This window comes from Oncorhynchus nerka, linkage group LG26, assembly GCF_034236695.1.
Source record: "Oncorhynchus nerka isolate Pitt River linkage group LG26, Oner_Uvic_2.0, whole genome shotgun sequence".
In the NCBI taxonomy this organism is placed as follows: domain Eukaryota; kingdom Metazoa; phylum Chordata; class Actinopteri; order Salmoniformes; family Salmonidae; genus Oncorhynchus; species Oncorhynchus nerka.
Genome location: NC_088421.1, coordinates 34,035,572 through 34,052,239, shown reverse-complemented (window position 1 = coordinate 34,052,239; position 16,668 = coordinate 34,035,572). Strand labels below are relative to the sequence as shown.

The 16,668-nt window shown below is 42.2% G+C and overlaps 2 protein-coding genes across 9 annotated transcripts in view; both read right to left on the bottom strand.

Moving 5' to 3' along the window:
• Window positions 1-16,668, bottom strand: part of LOC115128088 (uncharacterized) — a 93,622-nt gene that overhangs the window by 14,972 nt on the left and 61,982 nt on the right. The window lies entirely within an intron of this gene.
• Window positions 12,684-16,415, bottom strand: LOC135564709 (uncharacterized). Of its 7 annotated transcripts, none has more exons than XM_065010498.1 (6): window positions 16,312-16,415; window positions 15,651-15,729; window positions 15,088-15,480; window positions 14,482-14,637; window positions 13,844-13,864; window positions 12,684-13,611 (listed from the first exon to the last, which is right to left on the bottom strand). In XM_065010498.1, the coding sequence occupies exons 2-6, from the start codon at window positions 15,712-15,714 to the stop codon at window positions 13,547-13,549; spliced, it is 699 nt and encodes a 232-aa protein (XP_064866570.1). In that variant the 5' UTR covers window positions 15,715-15,729; window positions 16,312-16,415; the 3' UTR covers window positions 12,684-13,546. The 7 variants fall into 7 exon arrangements, 6 of the variants coding, with proteins under 6 accessions (XP_064866570.1, XP_064866568.1, XP_064866566.1 ...); XM_065010496.1 differs by having other exon boundaries at window positions 13,844-13,862; window positions 15,100-15,480; XM_065010494.1 differs by having other exon boundaries at window positions 13,844-13,862; window positions 15,651-15,792; window positions 16,312-16,414.

The following is a 16,668-nucleotide window of genomic DNA, read 5'->3' as shown; positions in this document are numbered from 1 at the left end:
ACCTGAAATAGGATACAGTTTTATTGCAAGGAATTCTAACTGGTCAACCACAGGATAGGGCTGGGTTATAAACTACACCCTGTCCCTTTGTTCTGTGGAGAACCACAGGAGAGAATCACTGAGGACAGGGGAGAATCACTGGGAGAGAATCACTGAGGACAGGGGAGAATGATCATCTACCTCCCCGTATGATTTGTTCTCTTCCAATAAACCTATTTTCCTCCCCCTGATTTGCTTGGGGTCTGTGTTATTCTTAATAACATCAACTGCTAACATTTGGTGCCGTGACGCGGATGAATTAGACTCAAAAACAACAAGAAAAATGTATCAACTGTGTGTTGATCCAGAAGAAAGAGAGAAGGTGTTCAAGTCTTATTATGGGTGTTAGAGTCCTCTCTTTTTGTGAAACCTTCTTGTTGCATAGAAGTGAGTTGCTAGTTGAGTTGCAATTCTTACACGTGTGGTTAATTTAAGTCTTCAACAAGCTTTTTGAAGTGAACACAAGTCTTTATGGGTAACCAGACCCTACAAAAACAATTTGTATTCTAAAACAGAGGTTTGAGTCCTGAAAAGGGGTTATATAAATATGTGTATGGGGTTAAATAAATATATAAACATAGAGATATATATTATACAACTTTTCAAGTTAATATAATGCCATTGTTAAGTGAGAAAACCACTCTAGAAAAGGGCGGAACAGCTCCTCCGGATGTGAGCATGAGAAATATTTGAAATTCACTGTCTAGTGATATGAAGAACCATTTCAAAGTAGAGGAGTGTAGGCAAGAGATAATAAAGAAATATTTTGTCATTGTTGACAAAGATGGAATATGGAATCTGTCTGATATACAAAAAGCTTGGGGAAAAATACAGAAAATATCGAATTCCTTGATAAAGACACAATGGTCTTTAACTGTATTAGCCGAAGTAAGGAAGCGGGATGAGAAATCATTTCTGGAGAATCATGGATAGGACATTGCAGAGAGAAAAAAAAGAAGTGTGAAAGCTCTTGGTGGACAAATCTAAACCTCGAAGAGATTCAACAAATACAGACAAGGGTCATAAAACCAGACTTGGCTCCAACATGTGGAGGACCCTTTGTTCCTTCAATCCACCCTCAGGCTGAGTTGTGCAAGGATGATTGGGTTTCAAGCATCTGGTCAGCACTGCCTGGCTTTGAGTCAACAGATAGTGACAGCGGTGATGAACAATGTCTTAGGCCAACCAGAACACAGGCTGTAAAAGGTAGTAAAGTGAAACCTCCATTGACAGTAATCACACATAAATCAGCATCTACAAAACAGTTGGATGAATGGTCAAAAACGTTGAAACATCCCCGAGAAGTGGGTATGAAAACGTTGAAACATCCCCGATAAGTGGGTATGAAAACGTTGAAACATCCCCGAGAAGTGGGTATGAAAACGTTGAAACATCCCCGATAAGTGGGTATGAAAACGTTGAAACATCCCTGAGAAGTGGGTATGAAAACGTTGAAACATCCCCGAGAAGTGGGTATGAAAACGTTGAAACATCCCCGAGAAGTGGGTATGAAAACGTTGAAACATCCCCGAGAAGTGGGTATGAAAATGTTGAAACATCCCCGAGAAGTGGGTATGAAAACGTTGAAACATCCCCGAGAAGTGGGTATGAAAACGTGGGACCATTTGAAGCGTTATAAGAAACTCAACTATCAACATCCTTATGATGGGTTACAGTTAATAGCCTTTGTTTTTAACAAGCGTGAAGATGGTGTAGTTGAAGAAAAGGTTTATAGAGCTGTGGGTGGTGAAGAGCAAGATGTGGTCGATGGATGGAGAACCATGCATGTTTTCCTTAAGAGTCTGACCAATGCAACCAACAATTGGGGAGAGATAACCAAATGTGTTCAAAAACCAAAAAAAACATTTGTTGAGTTTGAAGAAAGGTTTAGAGCAGAGGTGGTTAGACACAGTGGGTTACCTGAAATGGGAGATGAAGATACACTCAATTCCTCCAAAAATGGGCAATCACTCATCAGCTGATGCAATCTATACATGATGATTAGCAAAAAAACTTGTTTCCACAACTAATGACTGGGAGAGACAAAACTACGGAGACATCATCGACAGGTTGTCACGACTGGACAGAGACATCAGTCAACATAATAAACCGGCTGTTATCAGAGTTGTGCAGGTTCCGAGTGAAAGACAACAGCCCCAACGACACAATGCTGATGCAGAAATTTGAGAAGCTTTCTCCGGCTCAGCAGCAGAGTTTGCTGGATGCTGTGGAGGGAAACTAATAGACTCACTCTTACGTCCCATCTCAGCTGAAATCGGATGGAAGATATGTGAACATGATGGTTAATAACTTTGCAGTAGATTTTTTGGTAGATACGGGTGCTGAAGTCATTGTATTGCCCACATCTTATGCAAAACATATATGTCCTCAGTATACGGGCAAGAAGATGGGAGCAACAGGAGTGGGGGGGGAAGACAGATATGAAACAGACCAAACCATTATCAATTTATATTGGTCCAAGGAAGATTGATGCAGGGGTGTGGATAGGCTCATTTGAACAACCTATTTTAGGCCTTGATGTTATTATGCAACTTGACTCTACATTGAACATTTCTGAAGGAAAAGTGACATTACAAATTAGACAACTCCAGGAATCTATAGTTCAGAACCATGCTATCTGGACTACGAAGAAAAATGAGTGTGGAAATGGAACCAGTGTGCTTGCCAGGTGTTGTCCCAACTCACACAAAACAATATCCCATTAACAAAGAAGCTACGGACGCTGTGGAGGCTCCTAACAACTTGGCACACCATGAAATCCAGCTACTCTGATGTATCCTACAGATACCGCATTACTTGAACACAACTGTTGTGAGTTGGTTTTGGATCAGCTCTCTGATGGCTTTATAGAGTCATTAGTTGGAAAATCCTGAATTTATCTTATACACAGACAGTTCAAGGCATTGTGGAGGGGTGGTGGGAGGAAGGCAAGCTGGGCAGTTACTACAATGGACAATGTGATAGTGAAAGGCATGTTACCTGCAGTAACATCAGCACAGGTGGTGGAATTGGTGGCTTTGAAAGAAGCATGTAAACAAGCTGAAGGAAAAACAGCTCGTATCTACACAGACTCAAGTTATGCTTTTGGTGTTACCCATGATTTTGGAAAAATATGGAAAACAGAGGATATATGACATCACTGGGAGCTCCTGAGAAGAATGGACCAGAGGTGATGGCTCTACTGAATGCTCTCCTGAGAAGAATGGACCAGAGGTGATGGCTCTACTGAATTCTCTCCTGAGAAGAATGGACCAGAGGTGATGGCTCTACTGAATGCTCTCCTGAGAAGAATGGACCAGAGGTGATGGCTCTACTGAATGCTCTCCTGAGAAGAATGGACCAGAGGTGATGGCTCTACTGAATGCTCTCCTGAGAAGAATGGACCAGAGGTGATGGCTCTACTGAATGCTCTCCTGAGAAGAATGGACCAGAGGTGATGGCTCTACTGAATGCTCTCCTGAGAAGGATGGACCAGAGGTGATGGCTCTACTGAATGCTCTCCTGAGAAGGATGGACCAGAGGTTATGGCTCTACTGAATGCTCTCCTGTGAAGAATGGACCAGAGGTGATGGCTCTACTGAATGCTCTCCTGAGAAGGATGGACCAGAGGTGATGGCTCTACTGAATGCTCTCCTGAGAAGAATGGACCAGAGGTGATGGCTCTACTGAATGCTCTCCTGAGAAGAATGGACCAGAGGTGATGGCTCTACTGAATGCTCTCCTGAGAAGGATGGACCAGAGGTGATGGCTCTACTGAATGCTCTCCTGAGAAGGATGGACCAGAGGATATGGCTCTACTGAATGCTCTCCTGTGAAGAATGGACCAGAGGTGATGGCTCTACTGAATGCTCTCCTGTGAAGAATGGACCAGAGGTGATGGCTCTACTGAATGCTCTCCTGTGAAGAATGGACCAGAGGTGATGGCTCTACTGAATGCTCTCCTGAGAAGAATGGACCAGAGGTGATGGCTCTACTGAATGCTCTCCTGAGAAGAATGGACCAGAGGTGATGGCTCTACTGAATGCTCTCCTGAGAAGGATGGACCAGAGGTGATGGCTCTACTGAATGCTCTCCTGTGAAGAATGGACCAGAGGTGATGGCTCTACTGAATGCTCTCCTGTGAAGAATGGACCAGAGGTGATGGCTCTACTGAATGCTCTCCTGTGAAGAATGGACCAGAGGTGATGGCTCTACTGAATGCTCTCCTGAGAAGAATGGACCAGAGGTGATGGCTCTACTGAATGCTCTCCTGTGAAGAATGGACCAGAGGTGATGGCTCTACTGAATGCTCTCCTGTGAAGAATGGACCAAAGGTGATGGCTCTACTGAATGCTCTCCTGTGAAGAATGGACCAGAGGTGATGGCTCTACTGAATGCTCTCCTGAGAAGAATGGACCAGAGGTGATGGCTCTACTGAATGCTCTCCTGTGAAGAATGGACCAGAGGTGATGGCTCTACTGAATGCTCTCCTGTGAAGAATGGACCAGAGGTGATGGCTCTACTGAATGCTCTCCTGTGAAGAATGGACCAGAGGTGATGGCTCTACTGAATGCTCTCCTGTGAAGAATGGACCAGAGGTGATGGCTCTACTGAATGCTCTCCTGTGAAGAATGGACCAGAGGTGATGGCTCTACTGAATGCTCTCCTGAGAAGAATGGACCAGAGGTTATGGCTCTACTGAATGCTCTCCTGTGAAGAATGGACCAGAGGTGATGGCTCTACTGACTGCTCTCCTGTGAAGAATGGACCAGAGGTGATGGCTCTACTGAATGCTCTCCTGTGAAGAATGGACCAGAGGTGATGGCTCTACTGAATACTCTCCTGAGAAGAATGGACCAGAGGTGATGGCTCTACTGAATGCTCTCCTGTGAAGAATGGACCAGAGGTGATGGCTCTACTGAATGCTCTCCTGAGAAGAATGGACCAGAGGTGATGGCTCTACTGAATGCTCTCCTGTGAAGAATGGACCAGAGGTGATGGCTCTACTGAATGCTCTCCTGTGAAGAATGGACCAGAAGTGATGGCTCTACTGAATGCTCTCCTGTGAAGAATGGACCAGAGGTGATGGCTCTACTGAATGCTCTCCTGTGAAGAATGGACCAGAAGTGATGGCTCTACTGAATACTCTCCTGAGAAGAATGGACCAGAGGTGATGGCTCTACTGAATGCTCTCCTGAGAAGGATGGACCAGAGGTGATGGCTCTACTGAATGCTCTCCTGAGAAGAATGGACCAGAGGTGATGGCTCTACTGAATGCTCTCCTGAGAAGAATGGACCAGAGGTGATGGCTCTACTGAATGCTCTCCTGAGAAGGATGGACCAGAGGTGATGGCTCTACTGAATGCTCTCCTGAGAAGGATGGACCAGAGGTTATGGCTCTACTGAATGCTCTCCTGTGAAGAATGGACCAGAGGTGATGGCTCTACTGAATGCTCTCCTGAGAAGAATGGACCAGAGGTGATGGCTCTACTGAATGCTCTCCTGAGAAGAATGGACCAGAGGTGATGGCTCTACTGAATGCTCTCCTGAGAAGGATGGACCAGAGGTGATGGCTCTACTGAATGCTCTCCTGTGAAGAATGGACCAGAGGTGATGGCTCTACTGAATGCTCTCCTGTGAAGAATGGACCAGAGGTGATGGCTCTACTGAATGCTCTCCTGTGAAGAATGGACCAGAGGTGATGGCTCTACTGAATGCTCTCCTGTGAAGAATGGACCAGAGGTGATGGCTCTACTGAATGCTCTCCTGTGAAGAATGGACCAGAGGTGATGGCTCTACTGAATACTCTCCTGAGAAGAATGGACCAGAGGTGATGGCTCTACTGAATGCTCTCCTGTGAAGAATGGACCAGAGGTGATGGCTCTACTGAATGCTCTCCTGAGAAGAATGGACCAGAGGTGATGGCTCTACTGAATGCTCTCCTGTGAAGAATGGACCAGAGGTGATGGCTCTACTGAATGCTCTCCTGTGAAGAATGGACCAGAAGTGATGGCTCTACTGAATGCTCTCCTGTGAAGAATGGACCAGAGGTGATGGCTCTACTGAATACTCTCCTGAGAAGAATGGACCAGAGGTGATGGCTCTACTGAATGCTCTCCTGAGAAGGATGGACCAGAGGTGATGGCTCTACTGAATGCTCTCCTGAGAAGAATGGACCAGAGGTGATGGCTCTACTGAATGCTCTCCTGAGAAGAATGGACCAGAGGTGATGGCTCTACTGAATGCTCTCCTGAGAAGGATGGACCAGAGGTTATGGCTCTACTGAATGCTCTCCTGTGAAGAATGGACCAGAGGTGATGGCTCTACTGAATGCTCTCCTGAGAAGGATGGACCAGAGGTGATGGCTCTACTGAATGCTCTCCTGAGAAGAATGGACCAGAGGTGATGGCTCTACTGAATGCTCTCCTGTGAAGAATGGACCAGAGGTGATGGCTCTACTGAATGCTCTCCTGAGAAGAATGGACCAGAGGTTATGGCTCTACTGAATGCTCTCCTGTGAAGAATGGACCAGAGGTGATGGCTCTACTGAATGCTCTCCTGTGAAGAATGGACCAGAGGTGATGGCTCTACTGAATACTCTCCTGAGAAGAATGGACCAGAGGTGATGGCTCTACTGAATGCTCTCCTGTGAAGAATGGACCAGAGGTGATGGCTCTACTGAATGCTCTCCTGAGAAGAATGGACCAGAGGTTATGGCTCTACTGAATGCTCTCCTGTGAAGAATGGACCAGAGGTGATGGCTCTACTGAATGCTCTCCTGTGAAGAATGGACCAGAGGTGATGGCTCTACTGAATACTCTCCTGAGAAGAATGGACCAGAGGTGATGGCTCTACTGAATGCTCTCCTGTGAAGAATGGACCAGAGGTGATGGCTCTACTGAATGCTCTCCAGTTACCTGGACAAGTTGCAGTTTTGAAAATAAAAGCATATGGAAACATTTTTACATTAGAGACATGCAAAGCAGTGCACCAAAATATGAAGTGTCGGAATGGATGGCTGCAAGATGCAAACTCAATCAAGAAGGTGCGTGGAAATACAATCTGAGATGTGTAGCGCCAAATGCACTGGACCTTTCAAGAAAGGTAGTCTTAGTAGGGTAAAATTCTGATTTGAGAAATCATTCCCCGATGGGGTAATTCGGAACAATTAGATTCCGACCAAGGCACTAATTTCACAGGAAAAGTGTGTCAGGAGGTAGCTTGTCTTCTGAACATAGATTGGCAACTACACTGCCCTTATCATCCTCAATCGAGTGGACAGGTAGAATGCACAAATCAAGTTTTGAAAGAGAGACTTTCAAAGATGCATCAAGAAGGGATAGCATGGCCAGATGCATTGCCTGCGGTATTATGTAGTATACGGGCAACACATACCAAAACCACAGGGTTGAGTCCATTTGAGGTCGTCACAGGTCGACCCATGTCACTACCAGGTACGTTAGATTTGAGAAAAGCAGACATTCACTTTATGAGTGACACATACCTTAACTATTGCATACAACTCTCTAATGCAGTAGGGGAAGCAGACAGACAAGTAAAAGAGGCCTGGGGAATAACATGACGTATTACCAGGACAGTGGGTGATGACTAATCAAATATGTAACAGAGACCCCAAAATGGGAAGGTCCTTATCAAGTTTTGCTCATAACGAGGTCAGCAGTAAAAGTCCGATGGACACATGTCACTCATTTCAAGATTATCCATTCTGATGACAAAGCAGAGCCTGGAGAATGAAGAACTGATTGATTAGCAATCGGGGGCCAATCTCAGGTGAAGAAGCATAGTAAGATGATCAGAACCTGATAAGCTTCTATGTTGTATACCGCAGTCATCATATTAGGGATATCTAGGTGAAATTACCAACGTTTTCCTGAAAATTGGAACATTGGAAATCTATGTGAAATATCAATTTCTCTTGAAACCAGGACATGTTACTTTCACGTTTTAGTTTCCTTCGGTACAGGTTATGAGAATCTCTATCGTCTGAGGCTGCAGCAATATCCTTCGATTCAAGGACTGTATCTGAAACGATACAAGATCACCGGTGAAGTGCAACCACTGGAACGGAAGAATTCCTCACTACCGGCAGACTGTCAGAACACACTTTCTAATAGTTATCTCCTGTATGTGGGACTGATACCAGTGTGGAAGAGCTGATCACTTATAAAGGAATTGGTGAATGATTACCTTGCTAATAGGATGATTGAATATTATTGTCTTGAAGACAATTTTTGTTTTTGTGCGAGTTTCCTCCTAATACAGGATGTGGTAGGAATCGTAAGGGACATCATCATTACAGCTGTTAATACTTATTTTCTATAACTTCTTTTCTATAACTTTTTTTCTCTCCCAGGAGAGAATCATCTATTTCTTATTGTAACTGCAAGTATAATTTGCCCTTTGTGTTTCATAGAAATGCAAGGTGTTTAATGTGAATGATTTTATGCTTACTGCTAATGTTTTTTATCCTGTCTATTTTTTCAAGGTCTATTATTGTTTTCTAAAAATACATTTTTAAGTATATATATATATTTTTTTAATGGTCTAGGGGGAGTATAAGAATATTGTGAAGATAAATACACAATGCAGAGACAGAGGACGAGAAGTCAATGGAGTAACAACGATCAATGGAAATAGTGGTTTTTCTGTAATAGGGAATTATCCATGGAAATAGTTGGTTTTCAGTTCAACATCTGTTAGGAATGTCCGTCCTGAACTTACGGTGTGGCACGTTCCCATTGGTCCAACCTGAAATAGGATACATTTTTATTGCAAGGAATTCTAATTGGTCAACCACAGGATAGGGCTGGGTTATAAACTACACCCTGTCCCTTTGTTCTGTGGAGAACCACAGGAGAGAATCACTGAGGACAGGGGGAATCACTGGGAGAGCATCACTGAGGACAGGGGAGAATCACTGGGAGACCATCGCTGAGGACAGGGGAGAATGACCATCTACCTCCCCGTATGATTTGTTCTCTTCCAATAAACCTATTTTCCTCCCCCTGATTTGCATTGGGGTCTGTGTTAATAAAGAATAACATCAACTGCTAACACAACCCTTAATAAACTTTTAGAAAAAATTGTATTTGACCAGATACAATGCTGTTTTACAGTAAACAAATTGACGAAAGACTTTCAGCATGCTTATAGGGAAGAGCATTCAACATGCACGCCACTTACACAAATTACTGACGATTGGCAGACTGAAATTGATAATAAAAAGATTGTGAGAGCTGTTTTGCTAGACTTCAGTACGGCTTTTGACATTATCGATCATAGTCAATTGCTGGCTTGCTATATTGTGGATAAAGAGTTACCTGTCTAACAGAACACAGAGAGTGTTATTTAATGGAAGCCTCTCCAACATAATCCAGGTAAGATAAGGCAATCCATTTTTTTCAAAGCCAGTGTGTCTATGTATGTGGATGACTCACCACAAACACGTCAGCTACTACAGCGAGTGAAATTACTGCAACACTTAACAAAGAGCTGCAGTTAGTTTCAGAACGGTTGGCAAGGAATAAGTTAGTCCTAAATATTTAAAAAACTAAAAGCATTGTAATTGGGACAAATCATTCACTAAACCCTAAACCTCAATTAAATGTGGAAATTGAGCAAGTTGAGGTGACTAAACTGCTTGCAGGAACCTTGGATTGTAAACTGGTCAAAACATGTTGATACAAGAGTAGCTAAAATGGGGAGAAGTCTGTCCATAATAAATTGCACTCTGCCTTTTTAACAACACTATCAACAAGGCAGGTCCTACAGGCACTAGTTTTGTCGCACCTGGACTAGTGTTCAGTCGTGTGGTCAGGTGCCACAAAGAGGGACATTGGAATATTACAATAGGCTCAGAACAGAGCAGCACGACTAGCCCTTAAATGTACATGGAGAGCTCACATTAATCATTTTGTCATGACGTTGCCCTGTTGGGGGAGGTTTATGACCCCCCATAAATACCTTTCCCCCTTTTTCTCTCCACTCGACAGAATGGACTCTTAGAAAGCCCTTTGTTAACATAGAGACAGTAATGTAAAATCAAAAGGTTGTGGGAAAAAAACTATCTTTTTGTAATCCAACCAGTTGAAAGTGTCCATTGGTACTTAAAGAATATGATGTCAGATCAGTTGTTGTCTAGGATATTATATCTGATGATAGGACAACATAAATTGTATCTTGGAAAGTCTACACATTCTAGTTATCAGATTCACATGGAATTCTTGTGCAATTTACATTTTTAAATATGAAACTATTTGTGAAAATTTAAAATGTAATTTTAGCTTCTAAATAAAATAATTGTTTTCTTAAAAGTAAACTATGATCACTCAGTGGCCACACCCAAGTGAACAGACATTGGTTGAGAAATATCAAACACCCTTCAATCCCCCGCTACAAAAGCCTGTTGACGAAAGTCAACCTTGGGTTCCCGATGACATGAGGACTTATGTCCATACGTTTAAAAGGGCTAATATCAACTACAACCTATTAAAATTAACTTTAGTTCCCGACGACGTAGGACTGGTGTCCATACGTTCAAAAGGGCTAATTTCAACGTGAAGGTGACGATCACCACGCTGGAAAGATGAATTGACTACACCAGCCAGAAAATAGCACAAGCTGAGTATGGCAACTTGGTATGAACTTTGAACTCTTATTCACTAAAGAAGTGATACATCCTAGACGTCGAATTATCAGCAGCAACTGTAAACGTGCGTAGCCTAGGAAAGGACGGACAAACTCTTCAGAACGACAGGGTACTACAACGTATCCATTCTACCACACGACGACAGACTACAACGTAGCCGCACAGAAATATTATTCAAAGGACAAGGGAGAACTCTGCTGGTCTACCCAGCCTTCCATCTTCGACCAATCTATCGAAGCGCAGCTCAGAGTAAAAATGTTTCTTGCATTTTCCTTTTCCGAATGGGTGGTTATTTAGAATGCATAAGATTCCGTATTTACGATAGCATAGCTTCATAAGGTCCGATAGAGAAATAATATTTTTGTTCCTCAGTCTTCCCGCTCTTTCATTCAAACCCAACCCCCTTTCTTTGTGTAACCAGCCGTCATATCGGTTTCGTCCTCTAGGGACGTTTTATTTTATGAAATAATTAGTAATCAATGTATGATTCATCCTGTGCATATGTAATTCTGTGTGATTTATTTAGGTATTTAGTAAATAAATAATTAAACCAAATGTTGTATTGCTGATTCAACTTGTTAGCCAGGGTTCGTGACGATAACCAAGAATTTTACGACGTTCAGATGAGACTGAATAAGGTGACAATTAATAATTGACTACTATTGATATAAAAGATCAACAGATCTTTAAGTGTTTATTCGGAAGACAACAGCTCTATAAACATTCTTCCGGGGTTCCCCCGACTTCCTAGTTAATGACATTTACATGATTAGTTTAATCAGGTAATATTAGAGAATTAATTTGATAAAATAGCATGTCATATCATATCATTCATAGTAAAGACAACAATATGCATGTAAATCTCTCGTGGCACAAAGTGGAGGAGAGATTTGTTGTGCTTGTTTCTGTAAGAAGTGTTGACATGCTGAATGCACCGAGGTGTCTGTTTAAAGTACTGACACACAGCTCGAACACCCATGCATAGCCCACAAGACATGCCACCAAGGGTCTTTTTACAATCCAGAACAGACTATGGGAGCCGCACAGTACTTCAATGGAGCCATGACTACATGGAACTCTATTCCACATCCGGTAACTGATGCAAGCAGTAGAAATCAGATAAAATACACCTGATGGAACAGTGGAGTGTGAAGACACACATACTGTACACATGATAAGACACGCACTCTGCACACACCTACACATAGATTTTGTATTGTAGATATGTGATAGTAGAGTAGTGGCCTGAGGGAACACACTTAATGTGTTGTGAAAAGTGTTATGAAGTGTAATGTCATGTAATATTTTAAAATGATATATAACTGCCTTAATGTTCCTGGACCCCAGGAAGAGCAGCTGCAAAAAAACACTTATTTTCAAGCATGTAGGTGGCTGATTCATGGGTATGCTTGACGTCGGCAAATACTGGATAAAAAGAAACGGGATGGTGCTCGGCACAGGTACAATCCTGGAGGAAAACCTGTCTGCTTTACACCAGACACTGGGAGAGGAATTCACCTTTCAGCAGGACAATAACCTAAAACACAAGGCCAAATCTACACTGGAGTAGTTTACCTAGAAGACAGTGAACGTTCCTGACTGGCCAAGTTACAGTTTTGTACTTAAATCTGCTTGAAAATCTATGGCAAGACTTGAAAATTGCTGTTTAGCCAAGATCCCCAAAACCTGAAGAATTATGAAAATAATAATGGACAAATATTGCACAATACAGGTGTGCAAAGCTCTTACTTACCCAGGAAGACCCACAGCTGGTGTTTCTACTATGTATCGACTCAGGGGGTTGAATACTTAAAGGTATAGTAATGACCTGGCAAGATCATAAAGATACAATTGTCCAGACAGAGGTTTGAGTTGACAAATTCACGGTTTATTAACCCAACTCCACACAGGCTACTGTTCGGCCATAGCCCACGCCAAATAAATGAAGGATATCCATACAAATAACCGTGACCAATTCAATTCAAGGGCTTTATTGGCATGGGAAACGTGTTAACATTGCCAAAGCAAGTGAGGCAGATCATATATAAAGTGAAATAAACAATAAAAATTAACAGTAAACATCACACATACAGAAGTTTCAAAACAATAAAGACATTACAAATGTCATATTATATATATATATATACACAGTGTTTTGTTTAACAATGTACAAATGGTAAAGGACACAATAGCAGATTGACTGGCATGTGGGACCCTGCGAACACTGCGTACTGGTAAGTACAACACAACCAACAGCATAATACATAACACAGCTGTTCGGGTCGCTACACTTTTTTTGTGTTATTTTTTCTTCCACTTTGACAGAGTATATTATGTAGATTGTTTACAAAAAAAATGACAATTAAATACATATGAATCCCACTTTGTAACAATAAAAAACATGGCATTTGTCAACTAAAGCAACTCTCAAATGAACTAAAACACAATATTGGCTTCTGAATAAATTACTTATTCAAATTGTGATGCACAAAGTAAATGTGTTCTGTCAAGATCAATTTCACACACTGCTACTGTATCACACGAGTGTCTTCACTGTCAAATCAATGTCCACTAAATATGTGCATTTGTTTCAGTTTTAGTTACAATATATAAAACAATTATGAAAGAATAGTCTGGTGTGATTAACAACTACAGACAATGCTGCTAACAATTAGCTTGGTAGCAGGACAATGCGTGCACTCCATTTCTCCTGCAGAGGGGGAACAGAATAGTGTTGAGCCAGATTGCTCCCTCCTCCAGTCAAAGCATTCACATTCAGTTAGCGATGTGACGTGAGAGACAGAGCAGACATGGCACCCCTGATAATACATCTGTCGCTTACGGAAACGGTCCTGTCCTGGTGCTTGGGTTGTGCTCTGCTGGGACGGCTGTATCCTGAGGCTCTGGTTCCATAGGGGACAATAGGAACACTTATTTTTTCTATTTAACTAGGCAAGTCAGTTAAGAACAAATTCCTACCCTGCCGCCCCAGGGTAGCCTAGTGTTCTTGTGCTGGGCCTCCTGGTGGTTGGTGAGACATTTTATAAAGTGCATTTTACAGACATTTGATACACTTTGATAGTTTGGACAGGAATCCTCTTCCATTAGGTAGACAAATAACATACTCAAACATACCTTCTGGCACAACAGAGTCCTCTTGTATCAAGGGTTCATATGGAAAGAGAAACCAGAAGCAACCTTTTACAAGGGTTGATACTGTGTGCTCTACCATGGTTTGTGATTTATCACTCACTGACAATACAATAACAAATCCTGAATTCCTATCTGGGAAGGAGGACAGCAATAGAGAAACTAAAACAATTCAAAAACTAAGTTCAGTCCTCTTGTCTGAGCAGTTAGTTCTCCATTCCACTTATTCTATTGGGGGTGGTAGCCTAGTGGTTAGAGTGTTGGACTAATAACTGAAAGGTTGCAAGTTCAAACCCCTGAGCTGACAAGGTACAAATCTGTCGTTCTGCCCCTGAACAGGCAGTTAACCCACTGTTCCTAGGCCATCATTGAAAATTAGAATTAGTTCTTAACTGACTTGCCTAGTTAAATAAGGGTCAAATAAAAGAAAAAAATATCATGGCATTTAGCTAGGACAGGAAGTACTTAACTAATCTTCCCAGACACAGTCTTTCTGCGGAGACTGTGAAAAGCAGGGTCATGAAATGGAAAGAAGCAGTCTGAAATGGGGAGGAACTATCTGAATAACATCTTGAAGCATTTTGCAACAGTGTGCCCTAATGGACATGACCCTGGGTGCTCACCTTGTCTGAGTCTTCTGGCTTGAAACAGCTTGAGAAGCAGCAGTCCAATGGCAAGAGAGCCTACTGCCACACATACAGCAGCCACACTCATGTAACTGTTCTTTGGAATCTCCTGTTTATCCGCAACATTTCCAGGACCCTGGTGCTGGTCTCGTACTGTAACACACAAAATCAGAATCAATATAATTGAAAAGCACGTCACATTCAGGTATGCAATCAATAAGGTCATGTTGGTAGGGTAAGTCAATTTATATTGGATACTAATAGAGGTTAATGTGACGAAAGCACAAATTCTTGATGGATCCTCTGCACAGTGGAAATCATGATGCAAAAAGGAGAATACTAAATGGTCAGTGTTAGGGTGTGAGGAAGGCACTTTGAATTCAAAACTGTGTAAAGCCCTTAGTTTTTCCTGACTGGGAAATACTCAGGGCCCTACCTATAAACGTTGGACTCCAAAAGCTTTGAGCTGACCTGTGAGCTGACCTGTGAGCTGACCTGTGAGGTTACCTGTGAGCTGACCTGTGAGCTGACCTGTGAGGTTACCTGTGAGCTGACCTGTGAGGTTACCTGTGAGCTGACCTGTGAGGTTAACTGTGAGCTGACCTGTGAGGTTACCTGTGACCTTCGGCATGAAGTTACAATTTGTGATTCCACTGTCAGTGTTCACCACACACTCATACGGACCCTCGTCTTCAGGCTGGGTTTCTTTGACCAACAGGGACACAACGTTGTCTTTCTCATTGGCAGGTGGCACGGAAAGCTGATATTTTGGGTTCAGCTGCAACCTGGGATTGGAGGATTGGTGATTGAATATGTTGTATATGAATACAGGTCCACCTTTGTGAAGACCATTCTGGTCCAGCCTCCACCACACAACCTTCTCTATGTTTACATTACCAGGGGATTTCTCACTGATGTTCACAGAGCACTCTAGGACTGCATCCTTCCCAGAGTCCACCTGGATAACCGGCTTCAACTCTGGGCCCTGACTTAGACCTGTTTAAGCAATAGATAGAAAACCAAATTAAACAGGACTGTAGTACAGAAAATGTTACATCTGACAAGTGTAGTTTGGATAAAACAAAACTCCTAGACCATTCAGTGTGAGCATTTTGGAAGTTATGTGGGTAGAAGTACTACAAATTGTCCCTGCAATAATGCCTTACTTTTGGATGTCTCAGTCCCAGTGATGAGAAACATGAGAGTGGACAAGCTGAAGACCAACGCCATGTTAAGGCCTTTCTCCTTAGTAGAAAACAAACAGGGGTTCTGAGAAACAGTGGTCTCTCCAAAGGAAAAGGTTCACACCTGACAACAATCAGTGGTTGAGACAAATTCAAATCTGAGAGCCAACGTGGATAGCCTGAATAATATGCATTGACTAATACAAGCATTGACTCAACATGCTATTTTTGCTTACTAAGCGAGCAAGGTCAATGTAAAAAAAAAAGTTTAAAAAATAAAGTCACACTCACACTATATACACTCCAAACAATTTAAAGAGTAAACCTAAGAACCAACGTTTTGGCAAAAATCTAATTTTATTTGTCAAATAATACTTGTCGACTAACAGTGAAACGCTTACTTACGGGCACTAGTCAACAATGCAGAAAACGAAATTAGAGAACAAATTAAGACAGGCAATACAGTGAGTTTTTTTTTAAATCACTGCATTGCCCGAAATTATTGACCCATTCAATTGTTGGGAGCATATAGTGTGATTTTACTGTTAGTCAACACCTCTACAAACATGTGGGTGTGTCATGCGTTTTTCTAGACTGTTCAGTTACGACCAAAAATTACAACAGCAATAAACAAAATACTTACAATTTGATTCCAATCTCCCTATAGTCCAGTCCAGGTGGCAAATCTCACAAGCTAAGAAAATACTTTCACTTTGTGGTTCAGCCTCATATGACTGTTCCCTGCAGTGGGAAGGAGGGGAGAAGTCATTCCCACACCCAATGTGTTCCAGACAGTATCAGCTCCACCATGTGGACATTATTTAAAGTGCTTTGGAAGTGTCTTAACATGTAAAAATGGGATTTATCTGTAAAAAACAGGCTGACCAAACCGTTACTCAGATCTTTCACTTATGGCTTCAAATAGTTGGCTTACAGTAAATTATCCGTGTGGTATAACATGCATAACTAAAAACATTTGAGAGCCACATAAAATACATAT